General features: G+C 39.7%; 1 protein-coding gene across 2 annotated transcripts; it reads right to left on the bottom strand.

The window, feature by feature from the left end:
- Positions 1–32: 32 nt before the first annotated feature.
- csrnp3 (cysteine-serine-rich nuclear protein 3) lies at positions 33–23,539 on the bottom strand. 2 transcript variants are annotated; one of them, XM_072397094.1, is made up of 6 exons: positions 23,249–23,539; positions 22,356–22,396; positions 9,043–9,211; positions 4,954–5,213; positions 3,320–3,616; positions 33–3,149 (listed from the first exon to the last, which is right to left on the bottom strand). In XM_072397094.1, exons 3-6 carry the CDS (start codon positions 9,203–9,205, stop codon positions 2,019–2,021), a joined length of 1,851 nt encoding a protein of 616 aa, XP_072253195.1. In that variant the 5' UTR covers positions 9,206–9,211; positions 22,356–22,396; positions 23,249–23,539; the 3' UTR covers positions 33–2,018. The 2 variants fall into 2 exon arrangements, with proteins under 2 accessions (XP_072253195.1, XP_072253196.1); XM_072397095.1 differs by lacking the exons at positions 22,356–22,396; positions 23,249–23,539 and adding an exon at positions 12,165–12,519.
- Positions 23,540–25,173: the final 1,634 nt, after the last annotated feature.

Genomic DNA, 25,173 nt, shown 5'->3' with positions numbered 1-25,173 from the left:
GGATACAGCGACGTGAGTTATTTCATAACTGACTTGCATCACAGAATCATTTTTGATCAAATTTATTTGAAAATCATGTTTAAACGAAACAACAAAAGAATGATCTAGGCTTTACTTACAGTTGGAAACCAAACACATTAAAAAAATGTACCATTTTGTGCAAAACTTATGCATTTCACCAAACGTGGAATAGAGTTAAACAAATCGGGCACATGAAGCTTTACAACTCACAACGCGCATGAAACAAATTACAATTTTAAGATAGTGAAGCAATTTACTCAATACAGACTGTTTAGTAAACCACAATAAATACACATTTCAATATATCATTCGCAATAAATACTGGAAACTAAACCCAAACGCAGGAGTTCTAACTGGATGCACTGTCATTGTATCTAGCCTTCTCACATAATATGCTTTGGCACAATTAATAAGCACTATAGGCTATGTTGATGCCACTGATTGCCTGAAAGCGATTTGTACACCTACTCTGTACCATGTAGAGTGGCTCGAGGTCTGAGATGCTCTACCGACACACAAAGCCACCAAAGCTGTAGTGTTGAACTCTGATTTTAACAAAGTCACAGACATTTGCAAGCTTGAAAGAGAGGCAAATGCCAGTATTCATGCAGGAGCAGAGACCGAAGAACAACCGCCTTACTCGCAGAAATTATTGCAGTCCACGAAATGTTGAGGGTATTTACACATTTTTGGTAAGCAGTGTTAGTTTTCATATCTGGCTTTTCAGACATTTTTCAATGGCTTACAGAACAGTAGGAGATCTTTTTTTTTTTTTTTAAACTTTTTTTTGCTGATTAGTAAAATCACGTTTATAAAATAAGCTTTGATTGTCAACTTTAAACATTTGTTTTTGCCATATAGAATTACTAAAACTAGGATAGTTTTTTTTTTTTTAAGTAGTGTATCCAAAGTAGTGCTTTAGATGCAAATAAGTACTATTAAGGAAAGTCCGTTGACATCTATTGCACTTAAGCAGAACAAATAATTTCCTTATTGGATCCATGTAAATGAACTACTTGGTTGTTAAGATCATTTAATTTAGCTCCACTGGTTACTGTTTGAATTAAGCCATTTACGTTCATTTAATGATAAATCCAGAGTTTTGGTGTCTGCGATGAATCATAGAGTTTCTTCTTCTACTGTTTTTATATCCCTGTTTCCAGGAACTGCCCAAAAGGATAAGTCTTCATTTGCAGTGACACATGCTAAGTATATGATTCAAAAACTGAACAAGTGGGGACTCAAGGATAGGTTATTTGAAACCATCTGCATGCCACTGGACCTCGATACATACTATAAGTGCAAAAGGCTTTGAGTTGGTCTGTTCATCTTGTATTCCAGAGTCTTCAGGGTTTTTCATGCTTTTCAAAACCATAGAAAAGCATCAGGTCATGACATTAAAGAAGAGAAATGCTTATTATGAAAACAACACTTTTTATATATATATATATTTATATATATATAAAAACAATGGTGTCCCCATCCCCCCCAAATATCACTGAGATTCCCAAAACAGCATGCAAATTTTTTTATCAAAACATTTACAATATAGAAGTTTACACGTATAACTCAGCAACAATAAATAAACTGACTGAACCTTTTGAAACATTTGACAAATAAAGCAGACATAGAAAAGTTCCATCTATAGTACAATATCTGCTTGAAACAATAAGTTTACATCTGAAATTACAGGAAACATTGCACAGCATGACATATATTGTGTTTTGATGTTTTTGTTCCATTTGTTCTATTTTGCAGTGAAGCACAAACGCTGTCTTGGAGAAACGTGCAAGAGTGAAAAGTTCCTCCAAACCGTTTCCGTCACAAACCTATGGCTTCATAGTTACAGATGAACATGTGTTACGGTGCCGTACATTGCTTTGAAATTTAAGGTCCGTTAATGAAAAAAGGCAATGATCATGTTCCCTTGCAATACCACTTGGTCGGACTCAAGTGAAGACATAATAACAAAAGAACACTTTAAAAGGTGAGGCCTTTTAAATGGCTGTGACCTCAGGGCAATGGTCTGGTAAAGGAAGGTTCTTAGTATTATTTGCTAGTAAGGTCAGATCAGAATGTCCATTAACACTTGACTCTTTTGGAGGCTGTGTCGCCATCACGCATGAGCTGTGACTGCTGTAGGAAACCTGACTGTTATTGTTCAGGTAGTTTTGAAACTGTGTCTGGTTCTGGTTCTCAGGCTGTTCCACTAATGCTGCTTTGGACAAAACCTTCTGGTCAGATGTATAGCAGGTCAAAGAGGCAGTGGGAGCACCACCAGTCATAGTATAATGGTGACTGGTTGTGTACTGTTCCTCTGCTTGATTAGAATAGTCCGTGTATTGCTCAGCAGTTACGCTGAATGGTCCCTGGGCCATGCTGCCGTTGGTCGTGCTGACTGGATCTTGGAATGCTAAAGCTTCCCCGTAGGGTTGGCTGGGCTGGCTGGTTTGGCCATTAGAGCTGGCGCTGGAACTCTCCAGCTGATAGTACTCAGCCGAGGAAGAGTTCATTAAATAAGAGTTTCCGTTTATGTGGTTATCGTGTGCCACAGAGTCATCGCTGTAACACAACACAGAGGACAAGGGCACCACTTCAGTGTGAGAAACTGCTGGGCTCGCCATATCATCCTCAAAAGTCTTCTCTGCATCCTCATCATCCACCTCATCATCCTCAGAGTCGCTGTTAGCCAAGCTCTGAGTGCTGGAGTCAGACAGCCCACTGCAAACACTACTACTATCTTCCTCTTCTTCCTCATCTTCTTCATTCTCTTCTTCCTCTTCCTCGTCTTCTTCCTCTTCCTCCTCATCTTCGTCCTCTAATGGCTCCTCCATCTCCTCTGCAGCCTGCAGGTGCATGTTGGCAGTCTGTGGGACAGCATCTGACAGGGAGTACTCCAGCCTGTCCTGCGGCTGCGTATAAGGGTTTCCGCTTCCCAGGTCATTAGGAACACTACGGTAACCATTGGTTGGGGATGTTTGCTGCTGCTCGCGACTCTTCTCCAGTTCCAGCTTCATGATGGTGTGCAGGAAGTGGGTACGAACACGGATGGGATTAAACTCTACTCTTCCAGTTGAATTGCTGCAACCCTCTTTTGTGCAGCCACATGGGAATGACATACGATCCACCTTAAAAAAAACCACAACATTCACAGTGTGATGCATGTTGAAACACAAGACTTTACTGCTTCTTTTACCTTACTATATGAACCACTCAGTCCTGAACCTTCTCCTTAAATTAAAGTTTCTGTGTTCACAGGTAACATGGAGCATAAAATTATGTGCATTACGGGATTTACCTGACACTTGATCCCTGCTATGCTGCAGGCACAGGTCTCTGGGTCACAGAAAACTCTGCAATCGCAGCCGCAGTCCTCCCTGGATATGCGGATGGTCCGAAGTTCATGTTTCTCCTCCACGTCAATCTTCTTTACCCCAGAGGTGCGCAGCAGCGCCCGACGCTTTTTGGTGGTGAGAGGCTGCAAAAAAAAGTACTCGTCTACTTCTGTGTTGTCGAGATCGATGTCATCATCAGAGATGTCCTCAGCTGTGAGCGTGTTGGCCTCCTCAGACTCCACTGTGCCATTCTTAGTCAGCTGAAAAGAAGATGGGAACACATACAGGAACTTTCAGAGTTGGGCCATTCAATGCCAGCTTACCTAAACCTCACAGTTTCTGTTGTGGATTTTCTTGGAAAAAAAATTTGATAAATATAACGTGAAAACTTTTATTGCGTGCATCGGACCCTGCGAAATCCTAAAATTCTACTCTAATACGACTTCGGTAGGAATTTTTTAATCTTTGAGTGAAATTTGTTCATTTTTACAGTTCTCTTTGAGACTCAGTTTCTCATAATTTTTCAAAGAATTGTGTTAAAATTCTACTGAACATCCGCAAGGAAACAAACAAATCTTTACTTGAAATAAATATCAATCAGATATTATGTGCCTAAACAGATTAAAACCAAAAAAGATGAATTTTTTTTACAGGAATAAATCATATTTACTTATGTATTTGATCAAAATTGTAAACGTTCACTGAGGCGACTTTGAATTATGCTGACATTTTCCACATGAATAGCTCTGCTTCCACTCTGAGGCCCTTAGATGCTTTTTATTGCTCTGCATTACGATTTATTACTGGTGATAGCTACAGTACCCATCATTGTGAGCTTTATGCTAAAGTTGGTTGGCCTTTGCTCTCCGTAAAACGTGACAGAGACACAGAGACCAGGTTTTATTTGTTTATAAAGCACTCACTGTTTTTTTTTTTACCCCCTTTTAATACAACAGTGTTATCATGCGCCAGATGTTTTTATTCAACATAGTAAATACAATTTTTTATTGTGAACCTGTTATGTTGAAAAACAATAATCTGTAACACTCTAAAACCTTGATTTGTCTTATCCTTTAGGGATTTAATCTTGTCAAATCTGATCTCTAGTTGTGATTGTCACGCGTCGCTCATAGTGAGTGGTTGTATGCTGACTGTATTATATTCAAAAGTGTAAACACAAAGCATAACTTTCTGTGTGAACATCAATACAAAACTGTATAGAAGCAGTCAACGTGTAACTGCAAGAAAGTGAAAAGTGGAGAAAAATAAAAGCTGAACATTTCTTATCATCATTAACTCTTAACAATTAAAATCTAACCCTCTGTAAGATGTCTGAAAGAATCACAAAAAAAGCCAAAATTTAAAGTTCAAAGTATTTCAGTTAAGCTTTAGGATTTCACAAGCTCTAACATGTGTTTTTTTTTTTTTGTTCCCAAGAAATTCCAAGACATGAAAGGCTTAAGTATTTCTTTGAAACAAAGAATATTTCTGAAGAAATTCTTTACAAATTTCATCTGCTGTATCAAGCTTGAAAAATGCACTGGTCAGAGTGACTTAGAAGATTAATTTGTTTGGCAACATTTAACAAAGCTTTTACCCTCAATTTGATTGAGTTAAGTTTCTCCTCCTTCAAGTGGTCTCTGAGCATGTCTTTGTGGATCCTTTCCTGCTCCAGGGCAAATTCACCCAGGGAGTACTGCCTGACCCAGCTGTGCCTGTTGGACATGCCCAGTGTGCTGCCTCCCTGGCTGGGCACGCTGGTGAAGCCCTGCCGCCGGCTGAAGTAGTACACTGTCACATTCTCAAAATGCACCCTCCTCGTTCGCAGGCGCTTCTCCCGCTTCAGTATTGAATCAGCTGCAAAAGAAATATTAATTAAAAAGCGACACACAGCAAGCACTTGTCATTTTTGGTGAGAAGTATTTTTGACAAATCATTAATCCCATGCAGAAAGAATTAAAGCTGAACATTACAGTATCAAGTATGCATAAGCGCTGCTTTTTTAAATTATTTATATCATCCTTTATGTTAGAGACGAGCCCCTTAAAATCTGTTTTGTGACTATTTTTATGCAACAAGGGACACAGTTTTGAGCAAGAATTGTCCTCAAGTGCCCAAAATATGGCAAATTCTTTCTTGCTGACGTTTCAACAAGCTTTTTCATATCTTTAACTTGGCACAGATTTTTCAGCCCTGCTGCTTGACATCCAAGTCCCAAGTGTGTCTTTTTAAGGAGAGCTCTACAAGGGGGAGGTGCAAAGAGGAGGGCAAAGTCGGAGCATAAATAATCCCCTGCCTGGCCCGAACAGGAAGAGTGCTGGTTCACACAGAGGCAGCATTACCCAGAGTTCACCCCCCATCAGACAGACAAGACAAATAGAAACCATCTGGTTCCAGCAGCTCTCCACCCCATCCAAGAAGGACAACGCATTTCATAACAAATGAAGAGATGTCATGCTGATGCTACTCAGCAGAGCCCAGTTTCATTATCTGCAAAAAGAGATGCAAAACATCTTGATGTCGCTGTCAGTAATTAGTTAAATGTATAATACATCTAACATGTAGCCTTTTTTCATACAAGTGTTTCTCTACCCTTTAAAAGGCTCCAACACTGACTCTCACCGTAACCCCATCAAGGGATGGAAATCAAAGCCACTCAAAACATTACTGTTTCATCTGCCTGCCAAAGACAGTCATCACGCACAGCTCCCGCGTAGCTTTTGACCTTCTCGAGCTTCCACCTACCAGCAACTACAGAGGCAAAGTGCATCATAACGCTTGTGTTTCTAAGCCTTTTTTTATGCAGGGGGAGAGCTTTGTAATCAGGCCTCCTGCCATTCACAAAAGCAAAAATATGGCTTATTTTACTTGCTTGGATTTATTTACATGTTTCATTTTGAAAAATGAAATATAAATACAAACAAACATACATGAACACACATTCTTTTATGACTCCCCTCTTTTGCTCTTTTAGAAATCACATTATTGCGATTGTTTTCTCCCAATGGATGGATGAAGTAGCCGTTTCTGATGCATCTTATTTACCGTCATCTTTCCACATGCACATTTCCCTTATTAGAAATGACCTCAGCGAACTTGCAGAGGAAACTTGTCTTTTGTAATTGATTTAACTTTGACTGTGACAGTAGTTTTTCATTCAAATTTAGTTCAAGCCAAGAATTACTGCGGAATGTCATAGTAATAAGTGACATTTGTGACATTTGCACAACACAAATCTTCATCAAATCAAATCTCAGCAGTGACCTAATCTTAAAAAACTACATTTGCAGGTCTCATTTGTACTTGTTTCTTCATTTGAGTCAACTTAAAAGGTTGCTACAGCAGCTTAACTGATCAACAGAAAAAATATAGTCACCTTTCCCCCCCCCTATTATCAATTTAACCACATAGGGCTGCTTTACTCTGTTTTAGAGTATTATAAACTTAATATGTTTCTGCTTTTTATTCTTGATGTAACAAGACTGATATATGTTTCTATTGCCAAAGTAAAGTGGGGTTAATAATTGTTTTGGTCCAGCATGGTGTGTAATAAAGGAAAAAGAAACCCAACCATGCAAGCGCTGCAAAATCATTGCAGTAACACATACAAAAGAAATGTGCGAATACATACTGTGAACACATAACCAATCTAGGATACTGGTAGCCCAACAAAAAGAACATGACTGATGAGTCCAGTTTGTGTTCATACCAGTATAAAAGATCTTGCAGAGGGTGCAAAGTGCAGGACCGACTGTTTAAGAAAAGAGACTATTTTTAAGTTTGATGTGGCTTGTCTGTTTGTCTGTAAGGATATGTAAAAATTCTGAAGATTTCATGAAATTTGTGGGAAAACTATAGCAAAGCGGGAAAAAACAATAATATAAAAAATAATAAAAGTCCTGCTAATGATTTTAGCTTCAGTGTTTGGAACCAACTGGAGACGTGTGCGTGATGACTTACAGCAGTCAAGCTGTAGCATGCAGAACTTTTTGTAACTCAGCAGATTGAAAGAAGATGTGATTTTTATGATTGCTGGAAAAAAATAAGACTGACTTGAGCATCAAAACCGAAGTTAAAATGAAAGTTTTCTGTTTCCTGTAACTTGTCCTAATGTTAGAAGGACAAGTTGTGAGATAAGCTAGGCTGCATGAATCTGTTGGTGTTAATGCCACGTGCAGCTGAGTGTCATCACTGTGTTATATGGTCTTGAATGATCTGGCCAGGAGGTATGGGCCTAAGACTAACCCCTGGGGCACACAGCAACTGAGCTGTGCTGTTTAGGAGGTAATGTAAAAAATAAAGAAAAAATGTGATCAACAGCATCAAATTAAATCTTAAAGAACTAAAATCTATCGGTCTCTTCTATTTGCACACTGCAGCTGGTCATTACTCACTTTAACAAGTGCTGTGTCTGCACTATGAAGCGTTCTAAAACCAGAATGGAAGCTGTTAAAAACACTTTTATCACTCATACATTTATATCAACTGTGTAGAAATGACTTTCTCCAAAACATTAGAATAAAAAGGACAGTTTTGAGATTAGTATGTAGTTACTCAAAGATAAGTGGTCCAAAGTAGGTTTAGAAGTAGATAAACATGTTAGAAACTGTTTGGAAAAGAACCAATGGCCAGAAAATTATTAAGAATGTGTAATATAACAGGGCTGACTGTAGAAAATACTTCCTTAAGCAGCCTTGTGGGAACAATATCTACAATATATGAGGACATGTGGGAGATGGTGCGCTCTAACTCTGGAAGGGAAATCTATTTCAGGCAGAACTAACATTGGGAATGAAAATTCAGCAAAGATCTGATATTTTACTTTATTGACTTTTTCTGAAATTGCAAATTCTTAAAAAGATTAGGAGGGATCAATAATAATGGTATAAATTACCCTAAGCGTATTCTAGGAATAACTCATTCAATTCAGGATAAATTTTGTTAAAATTGCAAAATAAAGCACAGGGCTTGGTGCCTTCTCTTGTTTATATTTGTATTGTTGTGCTGTTTATTACGATAGCCTCCCCGGCTGGGCACGTGAATTGTAGTTATAGACTTCATTATTGCCAAGCAGCTGTGCTTCTGACCTATGAAGATGTCGCTGTGGGATCCAAGTAATTTTTTCTCCACCACATTATATAAATCAAAAAAATAAGGGACCATTTTTTTTACTTAATAACTATGACATGAAACTACAGCCCTAACTTTCACCAATTTTATCATCATGTCTAGACAATACATTAGCATATAGCTGTAACACTGCAGAGTAGCTAATCTACAGTACATGTACAGTGCCAACAGTGTTACACACACAGTTTGAGACTGGATCAGCTTGTTCCTGCACACTGATGCTGCTCCTAATGAGGGAGGCTGCCTGTGCATGCTTCCCCTTTATCACAGCACTTGCCTCCTCTTCTCTCTAATGCACGGCTGCTATTCTAAATTCATATGATACTCCCTTATCAACAGACATGCAGGTTTGTTTTCTTTGACATGCTTCCTGTAATGATTGTGAGCTAGCAAATCAAACTACGGTAGCTCTGAGAATTATTCACATCCTGATTATAAATCCCTTTTGGTGCTTCAGCTTTGTTTCCCTTGATATGAAATGGTGACATTAATCTTGTCAATAGCGCACATTTGCCACACCAAGAATAATGCATGCATATAAAAGACAGACACTCACGGGTGAAAGGACCTGAGGCAGAGGGGTTGACACTGTCACTGCTATCCCCACTCTCGCTGCAGGAGACCTCATCATCAGACTCCTGCACAGAAGAGCACGGGGAGGAGGAGGCCTCCACCTCCTCAAATTTCCTCTTCAGTATTCCACTCATGGCCCGCCGCATCTGCACCTGAAACCGAGAGACAGCAAAGGGGCCACGCATTATTTAATATCCAGTTTAGGGCCTTCATAATCCTCAGCTCACTCAATTAGCCACCAACATGGACTCTCCCACTTTCACGCACACACACACACACAGAATCTATCTTGCTGCTGTCCCAGCTTCCAGGCGTTCCCCTGGGCCATTGATCACCTTGGCACAAAGGAGCAGAGAGGGAAGAAGAAAGCTGCTAATTACATACTACATCTGCCTTACAGTTAGTTCATTCCACTGCTTTTGATTGAAAGGTTAGAGAAAAAGACTGACTGAACTAACTTGTCTTGTACTGCTACCTGTCAGCAGTAACTGTTGTACAGTATATAATATGTATAGTACAAAGTGTTTGTATTTATACCTATAAATGCTGCATAATAGTTAAATAATAGTTCAAAACATCCAATGGCAGGACATTTATAACACAGCAGCTTACAGGATTAGAAATCCAGTCATTTTTCTGAAAGGAAATAATAAATTCTGACAAAATTGGCATGAAGTGTGGTTGTACTTTTTAACACAGGTGCATGCCCTCATTTCCATGTACTTCCATGTAGCTATGCAATTGTGACAATATTCCCATGAAGTGACATGTAGATCTATCACTATCTTGTACATCTTTAATGAGCCTCACTTAAATCAGATGCCTCCTACAGAGAAAGAAAAAAAGAGAGAGAGAGAAGGCCTCAGGTGAAAGCAGTTACAATCACAGAAGCATAAAACTAAAATCTATACTGTGAAAGGCTGCAACTGCTCCTATAATCCTCTACAAATGCAGCCAATATTCATGTATCATAGGGCATTGTAAAATGAAATAAATAGGCAGTGGATATAATCACTGCTACAAAGCTTTCAGTGACAGCCACCACAGTGCCGTCAGTCTCCATAACAGTGACAGGGTACAGCAACGTTATGCACAGATACTGAAAAACACTCCTTATATCTAGTTTAATGTCTGTGGCTGGCATTCATGCAAAGGTTTTTGAAACAGACCCCTTCAATGTCAAGTGAGAGAGTCCATTAACTTCCCCTGACTGATGATGCAATTAGACAAATAAACAAGGACAGGCTCATCTGTCAAAAACAGTAAAACGAATTGCTATTACACTGAATCTGTCTCTAATGCTGCTGCACTGTTAACTATCAAACGGCACACCAGTCAGATTTATGTGTTTGTTCCCATCAATACCATGTACATTGTGATGTTGCAAGGCCAGTTTCAAATGGTTGAAAATACAGTGCTTTAGTGTATCAAACAGAAAAACCTTAAATCCTCAGTTTTAACAGCAGTAAATGGAACATCATATCACATTTAGATATACAACAGTGCTGCAGAGGCACAACAGAGATTGCTATGACTGGCACTGCTTTCTCTCTTAGAACCTGGAATCAGTAGAGACAGCATGCATCTTCAGCCAGTCCCGTTCTGTCTAACTGCCAGAGCAGCTTGTGGGGGAGTTCCATTCACAGACAGCCTCAGTGTTTCATCTGGGCTCCGCTATCAAGTCATTACAGATGCAAATGCCGCCTGAGAGAGAGGTGCAACCCAGAGAGGACTAGTGGTGCCAGCAAGAGGGTCATTGTTCCCTGGAGGCTGTGCTTGTTCAGTGCAGTGACATGGCACGACCAGCATTTGGAGAACCTCCAGAGTCAACATATCTACCTACAACTAAGGAATGTGTGGCATCCTCCATGTGGGAGAAAGTGAAGGAGAGAGGAGTCAGTCAGGCTAACCTCGTTGAATAGATTTCTTTTGATAAAGAATTTATTATGATTTGGATGAGAAATACGTGGCTGTATCCCGAGTTAGATGGAGCTGTCTTTTACAGTCTGTGCAGCTAACTGAACTGGCTGACAAGAAACTGAATCTCCTCTCCCTTCTGAATGAGCACGACAAGACTGAGATTAACTAGAGAGGGAAAAGGTTACATAATTATGTTTTGTGAGATTTAAAAATGTGATCAAAAAAAGCTGCTGCTCTCCCATTGGAAACAGATTTATTTCACAATCCTGTTCATTTGCTGCCAAGCAGGAGTGGAAATTTCCACCAGATATGACCTGTGCAATTTTAGTCCATTTCCTCCTGAAGGTCCTAATTAGAAACCATTGTTGGAAGCATATTCGTATGCTTCGCCCTTAGCTGATGCTGCACAAGGCTTTGATACTAAAAGTGGTTTCCATGGAGATTCTAATGTACTCTCATAACTAGTGCTTCCCCATATGGCCGTATTTCCAGTGTTACATACTGTGTATGAGGACACTCAACAACAAAGCATTGATGTCAGAGAAAATTCTGTTCATACATTTGCAGTCATTCCTTCCTCAGACTAATGTGTTACTGATTCATCTGCTTTCTGCTATGACAGCATTAAAAGTCAAAATATTGAAACTGAATGGGCATGACATCATATACCACAGAGCTGTGGGTAATCTCGGGTGAACCTCTTTCATTTGTGGCTTAATGAAAAACATAGTTTGTTACCCCTCTCCAACAGCTCTTTCTTTGTCTTCACTGTTGCCTTACCACTAATCATGGCTGGGCAGCACATACTATTGTAAGAGGAAGAAAATCCCAATGAAAATGCAGCAAGAGCCAACATGGAAAGCCCCTCCCTGTGTTTGCCTCTGTGTGAACACACATCAAGTACGGACACCAACTCCTTCCCTTAATCAACAGTGCTCACAGCTTTGTAGCACACTTGCATCCCAAACACAATCATTTCCACCATCATCATTCACAAAGTTCTCACAATCATGAAAAAACTATCTGACCAAACGAGGCTCGAAACGCTCATCCCAAGTGATGCCAACAAGCCTGTGGCATCTGGAGCACGTCATGACACATCAGTCCTGCTGTGACAACATTACACGTGTGTGTGTGTGTGTGCACATGCGTGTGTGTGTTCAATCTCTCACAGGAACAACTGACCTGTATCCACTGGCAGAGAGTGACTCCTTTCACCTCTTCTCACAGCAATGCAGCTACACAGTCACAGACGTGGCTATTCAAAAAAGGTGAAACATGATGAATGAAGAGATTCCCATTTTGTTTCAGTCCACTGACTTGCAGCGACCCCTGAGCTCCAGGGGCATGAGAAAGAAGGGTGCAGGAGAGTGAGGGAGACTAGTAATTTTCCAGCTCTGACCGCACTGTCGTACCATATGCTTTATTGTTACAAGACGACAGTCTTTCTCACTTTAAATCCCTCTCTGTCACTGTGTTGCTCTCTGCTTCTCTTTCTCTCTTTGGCCACACAAAGGCTCATTAGTTGCAGCCGGCTGAAAGGCAGAAGCCTGACTGGAGCAGAGTGGAGCAGAGCAGAGGCAGCCTGTGAGATCACATGGGTGGGATGTCTGAGAGAGAGAGTCAGGCGTGCCACTGCTACTGCTGTCTGCAGATATTTTTACCAACATGAGCTGGGGAGGTAAGGAGGGCAGGGAGGGGGTGAGGAGAGAGAGGTATAGAGGGGGAAAAAAAAACTAAATGTTGAAGAAATTGGTGAGGGGAGGTATGTGGGAAATGCAGGGCAGTGGGAAATTGGGGCAAAGGGGGTCTAAGAGAAATGCATAGAGGAGGGGATTCAGAAGGAAACAGGGAATGGGAGGGGGAAAATGAGAATGAGATTTGGAAAGGGGTGAGAGTAGGGTAAAGAAAAAGAAATGAGGAAACAACTGATGCCAAGAAAAACACCATAGAAGGGGGAGGTACCAAAACCACAAAGAAAAGCAAACAAAAATTCCAACCTAAATCAATAGAACATTTTTAAAAAGTAGCATAAAGCTATGTCATGAAGAAAGATTAACAAAAGGGACAGTTTCAGCAAAACCTGCTGTAAATATGCTGCATAGTTGAGAGAGATTGACATCAACTTAAACTACCTCATCCACAGGAACTAAGATTTATCTGCACTGAAGTAAATGTGCTCTTGACGTTTCCTATGCCCGGAAGTTCTGCTGAAGAGTTAGTGGGGCCTCGGCTTGTGCAGTCAAAGAGCTACGATCCCATCTTGTACTCAGTTGGATCATATGTCAACATAAAAGGTCTGGCACTTCCTCTTTCAGGATAGCTTTGAGCCTAGATGCTTTTTTCCCCCAGACAGCCAATGCAGTATTACGGTCATTGCAAACAAAGACAATTTTCTAAGCACAACCATGGCATTCTGTACAGTATACTGTCCTTCTCTTGCCTATCGTGCAATAGGAAAATGAGTTTTATATATTCTAGAAAAGGATGACAAAATCAGTGATTAATTGCCCGTGTTGAAAAGGTCCTCACATATAATTTTTCTAAAGCGCTAAAGTACATCTGTCATGAGTGAACCAGGTAGTTCATAAAAATAGCAATAAAACAAGAGTCTACAATACAGTTTCAAGAATACAAATGCAATTTGCCCTTGCAGTCATCTGCATCCTCTCCAGAGTCTTCGCTGAGCCTCAGCTCCACACCACTGCACTCTTCCTTCATCCATGTTGCAAACCACCAAAGATGATCGTAAATTTGAGAACATCACCACGGTATGAAATCATTTTGTACGTATTTCTGTAAGCCAGAAAAGCACTGACTGTACAGTGACAGAGCATGCAAAGCACTCAACGTTCATGGTTGGCTAGTACAGCTAAATCTGAATGCCGACAAAACACGTAAGCATTTGAACATAACTGCAGCAGCGAATGCACAATACACAGCGAAAAGCTGCTGTCATTATCTTCTTTTTTTTTTTATATTATCATTATTTTACACTTATTATGTGTGGGTCATATGAGGGTGTTTCTCTCCCCTCTCAAAGACTGCATGAAAAAAATCAATGCCAGTGACTTACTCATGCTAATAGGTGGGAACAGGAGCAACAGTGATTCATTCCTGATGGATTTGTGTAATCTAGTTGTACCTGGCAAGGGAAGAAGCCAAAGCTGGAAACTATGTCTCTATCTTCAAATACATCTGCATCCATATTTGCACAGTGGAAGTGGGTGGACCATACAAATATCTTGTTCTGTCATCTGAAAAACGTTTGCATTTGTCAAATTCAATGTAACATATTAACATGGACTTTGAACATTTGATAAATTATTAGCCATCTATCCAGAAGGCTGGCACATCAAATAATTCTAACTCAGTAGTTTGTGAAAAAAAAAAAAGATAATCCCAAAGTAGGCCATCAAATGAAATTAAGTTTGTAATCAAAATGCAACTTATTGTTCTAAATAACTGATGTGAGTGAACTATGAAAAATGCAGACACAACACATTGATGAGTTTTGTACAACCTGATTGGTCCCCTGGTCATGTTCTCCACAACCTCTGATGTTGTGTTAGTAAAATATCTATCTCCTTTGTTTCAATGATTTACCCATAAGCCACACACATATACGGCTCCCTATTACATAAAAATGCAAAACATGAGCTGGAGAGATGGCAGTTGTTACACCATTGCACCATTGCAATGGTGACCTATATTTGCTCTGACTTCAAGAGGCTCTCTCATATGAACGAAAGGCAACTGAAGACAGCAGGCAAAAAATAAACAAAGAAAGGTTTAGAAATGATCTCATTTCATGTGTAGCCATGTGTAGTAATTGGAGTCACTTGCTAAACGCCACAAATAAAAAGTAAATTGCAAAAATATGACATCTTCAAACAGAGTCTATGGTTTAATAGGGAAAATACAGCAGTCAGTTTTGTGTCTTTCAGACACATTAGTGACTCAGGGCCAGGGTTTGTGTGTGTCGTGTTAAAAATGCAACGGTGAGACGCAAATTACCAGTCCAAAAGGTTTGGTTTTGAACTCTCTGGTTCATGAAAACATAAGTAGCTAAGAAAGAAGCTGGAGTGAAGAGAGCCTGAGTCATTGCACCCACCTTGTTTATCACCTTCATTTAATCCAACTCATTGCCCAATACAGCAATCTCACATCATCTTCAATACCACAAAACCCAGATGGCAGATTCTTTCACCATCCATATTAGGTTTAGACTTAGACCAAGATAGATGAAGGTGACACACAAGTCTTATGGCACTTTGAAGACGGCTGGTTTTGTTTTAAACTTTGAGTTCAGGTCCACTTGTGGTTTACCTAACTAAAAAAAAAGTACTTCAAAGTAAAACACAAATGGATGGGTTTTATGTCAACACAGAGGGGTAGATGCAGTAAAGGGGCAGAAAGCAGTGCCGATGCCAGTTTGCTTGGCAGAACCAAGTCCAGAGATGACAAGGCAGTAAAAAAGGATGGTCAAAAATTGTTCAATATTCTAAAGGGACCCACTGCCTTTTTTGCCAAGAGCACGAGAAAATGGTGGATCCAGGCCAGGAAAAAGGGTCGACTGGGGTGCATTAGGTCACAAATGCAGAGAAGTCTCTGCAGACCCTTTGTGTCTCAAAATGCAAAACTCTGCTCGCGTTTTAGACTTTATCCCTTGTAACAACAGTGAGAACATAATTATTTGTTTCTAAGGATTTGATGTGCGCAGATTTTCCTCAGTAAAATATCATGACATATGTGCTGCTGTGCCATGCAGCTGCTAACTTGGAAACGTCAAACCATTTGTTGTCAAGAATAGTGTTGGAACCTGGTTATTTCTCTGTATGATTGGTAACGTACTTATTGATATAATCAAAAATTTGAACAAGCCACTCTTCTAGTTCTCGGTCATATCTTGTACAGTATGTCTACAGCAAATGCATCGAGTGATGTTTGTTAATAAGGAACCCATCTCTAGGTGTAAAAATCATATCACATCTCGTCATCTGCAGGAGTCTCATAAGGTGAGCATCACCTACAGTAAAACTGCAGTTATGGTAGCTGCAGTATATACGGATCATCATGTCAACTGCTGTCATTGAGATCAATGACCTGCAGTGCGCCCACTGAGCATTTCCAGATGTATATGTGAGTAAAGGATATGGGCATATTGTAGGCCACAGATACAGCGAATTGTCAGTGGATCATCATATTCTGAAGTTTTTCTCTATTCCAAAGATGATACTGACACAGAATACATTTCTTATTCTAGTATGCAAGAAGAAGCAAATTGCTTTTTCTAACAAGACCGTTAGTTTAAAGACATTTAGGCAGCACTCTTGTCTGCATGCCAGACAGTTGTTTCAGCCATCAGTCTAAAAGACTCCAACATTAAGATCACACTAAACTATTTTGCAAAAGAACTAGAATGGTCGACACATATTTGTGACTACTACAACTGATAGGTTCAGGTTAGGAAAGGTTAGGTCTTTGTTATGATTGAACCTGCATCAAGGCGTCCAACTGCAGTTTTAAGCTAATCTTAGTTAATTGCTTAGGGTGGCTGGGAGGCTGCGCTTAAGCTTGCCCATATACCTGGAGCACTTATCTCAGGGAAACAAGAGGATGAATTGAAGAAAAACTGGCAGCCAGGCTTCTAAAAATGCCACATTCATTTTTGTAAAAACTACACCCCGGGCATGTTCACTTGATAGCTTTGATAGGTTTTGGCAAGATTTGGTGTTTTTGTGCTTGCTGAGTGATTTTCTCTCGCTCAGAAGGCTGATCTGCTGGCTTCACAGAGACACAGTATCAGTGACTGAATCGGAGTCCTAATACAGCTGTTCTAGACTTTCCAAGCTCTGGACGAATTTTCGGAAAAGCATCCTACACGTGAAAAGCATTGTGTGGGGTAGTCGTGACACTCATTGCCATCCCTTGGAGCTACACTCAAGTAAGCCAAGTGCATGGCACCTGCTGAGCAGGAAATAGCAGAGATACAAAACAAAAAAAACAAAAGTCAAGCTTTTTGCAAGCTGACGACCCAGAGACAAAAGTGGCTGGTGAAGCTTGGATTGATTTAAGTCGGAAAAACCTCCTGAGGTGGTCTAATGATTAATAATCAGTTATATACAAAGCATGTATATACTATTTGCATTTTTAGAAAACAGTCCCTCAAGGAGGACCAGTCTTCCTGGAGCAACTGTGAGTGGGAGGAGGGGTAATGTTGAATGGGTATAGATCGATATAGACTGTAGGAAAATTAGCTTCCTTGTTCTGTCTGCTTCTGCCAAATGCCCATGTCATTCAATATGGCTGGCCTCATCACAGCCTACAAGTGTTTTCTGCTGTGAAGAAGTACACATTTATAGAGCCCAGATGGTTCAGCAAATCTTTGCTTATCAATTATTCTTTCCTTCTAAGTTCGAGAATAATTTCTTTTTTCACGGCAGCAGACTTGCCTGAATAACCGAGGGTGCATTCCCGTAAAGGGAACGGATTGGAACACAGAGCATAGAGAGTCCCTGCAACCACAAAAGCTCCTCATCCAAGCAGCCAGTCTGAGGTTGTATGTCGGACTCATCCATCACGGGTGTCGCACTCAGCCATAAACGGCAAAGAGAAATACAGACACAGAGGCGGGGAGAGAGAAAGACCCGGGTCTCAGCTGGGCTCCCTTGAGGAGAGGCTGTGGCCTGGATGATTATACAGCTACAGATGATGTCAGTGGAGGATCCCGGTCGCTGAGAGAACACAAACACACGCTTACATATTCACTGAAGCCGTTTTGTCGAAAGGGTAAGGCAAAGGCTTCTTTGTGAGAGGTCAGGGGCCATCTGCTTTAATGTGCATGTGCAACAGTCATGTTCGTGGAAAATTTAACAAACATTTGTGTTCTGTCTCTGGAGGACACAGTCACATGGACCACGCACCAAATATGAAAAGGAGAATCACTTGTTTATTAAAAAATTATTTAAAAAAAAAATAAGGCAGCAGCAGAAAAATAATCTATGTGCAAAATTACACTCAAAACATGCTTAAAAAATGTGTAGCTGCAGCTAGAAAACAGTGCTGGTCAGATGAGCTAATTGTACAAATAAATAATTGTCAGTTGCATTCTTCTCCACTCTCAATTGGCTTTGAAAGAATTACACAAGAATGTGCGTGTTGAGAAAAAAAAGAGAGAAAAAAAAATATCCCACAATTAAACACAAAGGAACCCATTTAAGGAAACGTTGCAACATCTACAGATTTATGCAAATGAGACTTCACATGCGCTCTGTACATTTGTTAACTTGCACTTGCCTGAGGCTGCAGACAGATCTGCTCCACACACATGAAAGAGGGGGTGGAGGGGTGGAAGAGGGGGGAGGGGACGCAGGAGGGTGGGAGGGAGCGCAGCCCACTGCTCAGCACTCAGCACACGGAGGAGCTGCAGCCTGGTGATGCCTGCTGCAGCCTCTCCTTTGCAACTACAGCACTGGGAGTCATTGATCTATTCTTCCTTCTCTTAGAACAATAAAGGAAGCATGGCTCCTGATTAACCACATGCGTGTACCCAAACGTGCACTGCTCTGCTACACTTATGAATGCACCACTTTCACCGTTACATTTCAGTTAATCACAATGAGCTGGAGTTGGCTGCCGGTCTGATGAGTAGTAGTGTATAGCCACATCCTGAATAATAAAACTGATATTCTGCCACGTACTTGTTGATAGCTCTGAGCTTGTGAACTTTTTTTTTTTTTTTTATTCTCCAGGCAAGTTTGTAAAATCCTTCACACCAAACAGCATTAGCAGTGTTTTAGTGAAAAACGCGCAAAAATGAAAGCGGGATCTTTACATTTCATCCAACATCTCGGTAGCCATTATTCGTTACAAGCAGCGATCAAAATACACAACAGCAGACAAGCAGGGAGGCAGACGCTCCACATTCACACTGATGTTTTGATTTGCTGTAATTCAAGTCTCACACTGTGGAGGCATAATCAGGTACTCTCACCCTCATGTCAATCACAATGCATACCTAAATTATTCACGCCTCTATGTTTTATTTATGACTATATTTTCCCATGCCACCAGAAAGTTAGCGAAAGCTGGTTTGCTGGCAGAAACGGAACTGCCAAAGCATTTCTTAGAGACAAGGCTGCTTTTATCTTTCACACAGACTGGGGAAAGCTGTGGGACGTAGAGTTCATATTCTGCAGACAGGCCTTATCATTTATATATAGCCAGTATCTTGTAGAGATCTTGAATAATTTCCTTATATGCAAAACATTCACACTGTTATCTGAGGAAACTTGTGAAGCAGGCCAACACTGCATGCTAGTACAATGTGCGGTGACTTATAGTGATATAATACGATAGTTTTATGTGAGAATTGTTACAGGTTAGTAATTCCAATCCTATGAGGATGTTTTCATGTCTCAATGACTCAATGAAGGTGCTGCTAGAGCTGATTCTGATTTGTGAGATCATTATTAAAGACCGTGATGTTGCCTGGAAGTTTTTTGTGAGAATTCATTGAGACTGTAAGTCTGGAAAACTATTTCACTTCTCCGGAGCCTTTTTCTGCTAAATGTTTTGCAAAATCAAGAAGAAATTGTAACAATAATTCAAGCGTACGCCATAAAATCAATAATTCAATTTAATAACAACAAGAGGTTAAGATTAATTGTTGTTTAACTATTTTTCTTTAAAATGAGTGTCTCTTACTTGATCAAATAGCTTATGTGAAGTCAAATATTTAGAAAAAAACAAATAAAAGAAAAACGCACCAGCACACTTATCTCCATTGCACAAAAAGTATTATCTATAATATTGGTAGCAAAGACCTTCAGACCTGAAAAACTCACGTTTTTGTTAATGAAATGCAGTTTGAGAGGAAAACTGTGTTTTTCTTTATATGTTGTAGACAGCCACAGAAAGGAAGAAACCACTGATCATAATTCTAAAACTGACTTAGACCTCATGAGCACACGTCTTAAAAGCACGTCATTTTCTTTTACATGTTTAACGAGGAACTCTCTTGAGGGACATTATCTCTTTAACGAAGACATCCAGTCAAAATGTCAGCAGAGTAGTTTTACATGAAGTAATATAATAATATACAATTATGTTAAATGAAATGCAGTATTTTGCTCTCACATTTGTCTTGTTTTACCATAAATTTAACAAGCAAAACTCATTAAACCAGAAAATGATGTACATTTCTTTCTTTTTTTTTTCTTGACATTTGATGAGTTGGCGACAGACAAAACATTCCAAATAGGTGTCATGGCAACATCTCAAGAGAGTGCAATCCTGTACCGTGAAAGCCAAGCACAGCTCAGCCAGAAAGGAGCCAAACACACAAAAAGAGTCGCATCAAAAGCTTCTAAATTGGCACCATGAACCCTGCTGAGGCTCACAAAGCTGCTATGTAATCTAAAGGGTTGATATTAGTTCACACTCAAATCCTACCGACTGTATACTTCATCAGTTCTACAATTTATATTCGGTGTTTGTGAAGAGAAGCCTCAATTAAAATGTGCGATGACAATTAATGAAAAGCACATTGAATCTGGAATATGGAAAGAAGAATTATTGAGAAAGCCAATTTCTTACTCTTTTTTGTCAGAAAAGAGTGTATATGACATGCTACAAAAACAGCTGTCTTGTCAGCAAGGCTCGCTGAATCCACCCGCCTGTCATCTTCCTGAATAATTACATTAAATGATAGGGTTTTTTTTTTTAAATAGCAGAAAATCTAATTCACCATTAAAGGGAAATCTTCTAATTCTTGCATAACACTGACCCTTTAAAGTCATTTCTGCATGATTGCATGGATAACAATGTTCTTAACTTCTACATAAGCTGCATGAACATAATTTTTATAAAAATGAGTAATTCCCTGTTTTTTATTGCCTCAATCTAATTCTAATATAATCCTTTGTTCTAAAATTTTACATTTATAACTCACTGTTACAGTCTTTGAAGAAAGAAGAGGGGGTGGCTTTCTCAAACAGAATAATTTCCCTTTAATGGTTCCTTTTCTGGCTTTGTGGGATACTTTTTTAGTGAAATGGAAAAACACAAAAAGAGAATTTTACACATTTCTTCCATGACAGCCCATTAATTATATAATCCAAGAATTAAGAGTTCAAAAAGGGCAGACCAGAAAGCACAATACCAATTACCACTCAAACATTTTGACTTTTTGCCTGACAAATGCATTGTAAAAAAAAAAAAACCACTGCTCTGTACAGCAATTTACGATGTGACTTTCAACCTAACTTGGCAAATCTCTGTGAACCTCCAAGTCAAGCTAAGAGCCCAAAGTCTTGTTGTTCCTCATGAAAGGAAACAAAATAGATTCATCCACGCGTGTGAACCTTTGTGCACAGACAACTCACCCACATCAGCCTCCTGCAGAGAGACTCTCCTTAGCGCTGCTAAGCCATAACACCTCTCCTGTGAATCTTTAATGGACTACATTTACTGTTATCAAGCTTGGGCCATCTGTGCTACAGTATGTAATACCAGCATGGCTGATTCACATCTTCAAAATAAGCCGGCAGCTTAATGATGCAGCTTTTCACAAATAAATACATCTTCTTAATGTTTCGGTGTCCTTTAACTCTGTGCCACAAGCATTAATTAAATTCTGCTCCCAGTAGAGGACTGGGTGCTGATAGACTGAGGAAACAGATGAATTTAAAGAGGGAAACCACACAGTCCAGAGGAGAGAGGCCCCACTCTCCAAACACACACATACACAACCAGCCTAACTCCTCACCTTTCAAATCTCAACCACAGGTATGAAAATTGTGTAACTGCGTGTTGCATGCTTGCAAGCAGCTGCAGACTGTTGGACTCTTTATTTCCGAAAGAGACCGGCAGAAGAACAATGCAGAAGGCAGTGCTCTCAGACAACGATGATGCCACGCTCAAGTCTACTGTATAGGCAACCTGACAAATCAAATGAATGGCAACAGCAAAACGCTCTCCATCTTTACTGCCTTGAAATATAATGAGATTTCTTTCTTCTTCTTTTTTTTTTTTTTTAGCTCCAATGGTTTATTTAAAGACAAAAAATAAATATAAAAAAACATAATACAACCCAGTCTGGAATGAATACATCTTTTCATCATCTTGATATCAGAGGCATCTCTGTAGTATAATTCAGTGAGAATAGCAACTGTCTTTATTGACTAAACACTGCTGTCTGCACCAACATCGCATCATATCTTGTTATCTGAGGGTCCTTTGTGGCATCTTAGCAACAGTTGTGTGAGCTTTGAACACCGTGGTGTATCTTGCAAGCATGAATTCAATATGTTAATGTGTTGTGAAGACTGACAACGTGATATTTGAAACAGCAAAGCCAAGATCTGATCTTACCTTTAGCTAAATGTGTTACACTGCAACGATCCACTTCTGCTCTGTGAAGAACAAAGGAGAGAAACAAATGCAATGTTTATTCCTTCAGCCAGCGTAAAACTATTCACTTTATAAGGGGATCGTGCTCAACATGGCCTGAGGAAATACGGTTAATACTGTTTGTTAGATGTGTGATGCAAAGCGTCTAAACAAGATGCACACCAAGTAATTATTCTGTTACGCTTGTTGTTATCACAACACAAGTACACAGGCTTTGTCAGGGAAACTTTGAATTTTTAGTATTGACATAGAAATGATCGACAGAACTTCACCTCAAGCCTCTGTGAGTCATTCGTTCTTTTATAACAGAGGGGTGGAGGGGAGCTGGGGGTGTCCCCGGGGTCCTCTCCCTGTTCTATACAAAGTCTGTGTCTCTGGTTTGCATGAAAGCTCAGTTGGCCGTATAACAGCAAGCTGATTTCTAATATAGCAGGCTGTGTGGTGCACATGTGCCTTCAGAAACAATTCACAAAGACATACGAGCTCTAACAGGCATGGTTCATTTGATTCTTTGTCTTTTTCTTACGACGGCAACATTTTGAATTATGTATCTACTATATCAAATGGATCATTGTTGTTGAGCAATTTATCTAATTTAAAATGGCCATTTAGTTGTAGCAGTTGTCCCACATTAAGTAGAGTGACAGCTGAGGTGTGGTGCCCAGTGTAGTTTGACAAATGGAGCACTCAGGGATGGGTTCCTGCTGCATTAAGAAGTAACAAAACAGCAGAGAACCGCATAAACGTCAATTTACTTTAAATGGCAAGTAAAACAAATAAAATGGTTATGTGTTTTCCATCTTGTGTGCGTGTGTTTAAATGCAGGCGTATAACCTGTAATTGGTCATACTCACCATTCATTTTGTTCCTATCATCAGTATCCAGCCGCTCATAGTCACGCCACGCTGCTCTCAATGGACTTCCCAGAATTTCCTCTAAACCATGGCACGGTTTTAACCTGCGGAAACCCTCCACTAGTGACAGGCCACTAAAACCGGTACCAGATCCCCTCAATAGTACTGGGCTGACCGGCGAAATAGGCACATGCAGCAGTGCTAAAAGAAGCACTTCTTCCGGCTACTGAGGGAACAATGGTGCAGCATCAGACTGACAGCTTCACGGACAACGTGACTTGGTCCGTCCAATCATGGTTTTATAATCCAGGAATCAGCCGCAGCAGAGCTGCTGCTGCCCGCTGGAGCCTCAACGCAAATCCCCCTGTATCATCATGTGCGACACACACACACACACACATCCTGTTAGATTTAGAGAAGAAAACTGGGTTTGCTGTTAAACTCCCTCTGGAACTACAAAACCGAAAATCCGTCCCAAGATTTCCGCGTCTTCATGTTTTTCAATGGATAAGCTACTTTTTTTATTTCTCTGTTCTTTCACTATTCGGCTTCGAATAATTTTAGAACATCCCTGAAATGTAGAACTATTGTCTCAGGAATGATTACAATTACAAGGTCAAATATAACACTAGATAATTGATCGATGTAAGAGACCTTTAAAATTAAACACTTGCCTTGGCAAACACCTTTAGACTAATATCTTTCAAATTCAAGACCCCCGTCCACACATGGTAAAAAGGATTTTCGTTTGGCTGTCTTTATCCCAGATGGGAAATAAATAATGAAAGAAAGAAAGAAAAAAAAAATAACACGAAGTTCTCAGTATGACTTTTGTGTTAGAAATGATTGGGGAGGGGAGGGGGGGTGTCATTAGTGTGTAGTGAGCTGCCATCTTGTGGCCAAAATGCAGAACTACAAAACTTCTCCAGCACTGTCGTATTTTCAAGTGTGCATAATTTAGGCTTTAAACTATTGTGCAACTGCGTTATAATGTAAGGACTTTATTATATCTGGCAAAACAGAAAATTTGATCGGGTGTTTTAATATTTAGCTTGAATATTTAGCTTTTCTACTTTTTGGGAAGTTTATTAAAAGTGGTTCAACCTATTGTACCATGTACTGAAAAAAAAAGGTTGATTTAGTTTCTTGCACTACAGAAAACATGAAGGTATGTCATGACGTGTTGCATGTTAGGAAAGTCAAGTCAAATCGACCAAAGTTCTTCACAGAATGAAAATACAATAAAACAACCATAATTGATACATCATAAAAATAACTGAAAACATCTGCGAGGAGATTAAATTCTTCAATTTGAAAGGAAGACTGAGCAAAAGAGATGAGTCTTCAGTAATGATTTCAGAGCCATCTTGTGAGGATCGCCCTGTGCCTGCTACCTGTAGTCACTATATTTCTAGAAAAAATTTGCTATAATCGAAGAATTTGTAAAAAAAAAAAAAAAACACTTTATATACTGACATATTGTATATGTCAAGCATTTCATTATGTGTATAGATGGACAAGTCCTGATTCTGTACAGTACATGTCTTTAAGGACAAATTGAATTGAATTAAATTTAAAGCACAACACTAACGGTTCGTAGCTCCTCTATGCAAGGTCCCTGAACTTAGAAAAAAGCATCTGGGCAAGTGGCTTGACTACATCTTTGAATTCTCAGTACGATACAAGTATACTGAAATACTGTATATTACTCTGCTTTGAGTATGCTGCCTTTCACATACTATAGTACTACCCACTACTGTATTATAAACATCAGGCTCTGGGAACAGGCATGTTAAAGACTTCCCACCTTAAAAACATAAGCAATGTATTTGAGGCCCTTATGCTTTTTCTGTGGTAATCTGGCCTGTTTTTGTGTTTACAACCTTTGCATCATTTGATTTATCTTTTTGGTCTTTTTTTGATAT

This window comes from Leuresthes tenuis, unplaced genomic scaffold, assembly GCF_036924035.1.
Source record: "Leuresthes tenuis unplaced genomic scaffold, fLeuTen1.0.hap1 SCAF_12, whole genome shotgun sequence".
NCBI classification, from domain to species: Eukaryota; Metazoa; Chordata; class Actinopteri; order Atheriniformes; family Atherinopsidae; genus Leuresthes; species Leuresthes tenuis.
This window is presented reverse-complemented; position numbering and strand designations above follow the sequence as displayed.

Bases quoted from the DNA above. Each gene is read 5' to 3' on its own strand.
- csrnp3 (XM_072397094.1), bottom strand. From the start codon at position 9,205: ATGCGGCGGGCCATGAGTGGAATACTGAAGAGGAAATTTGAGGAGGTG. The intron at 5,214-9,042 runs GTGAGTGTCTGT...TTTCTTTTGCAG, and splicing joins TGCCTCAGGTCCTTTCACCC to CTGATTCAATACTGAAGCGG. The intron at 3,150-3,319 runs GTAAATCCCGTA...GTTTTTTTTAAG, and splicing joins TAGCAGGGATCAAGTGTCAG to GTGGATCGTATGTCATTCCC.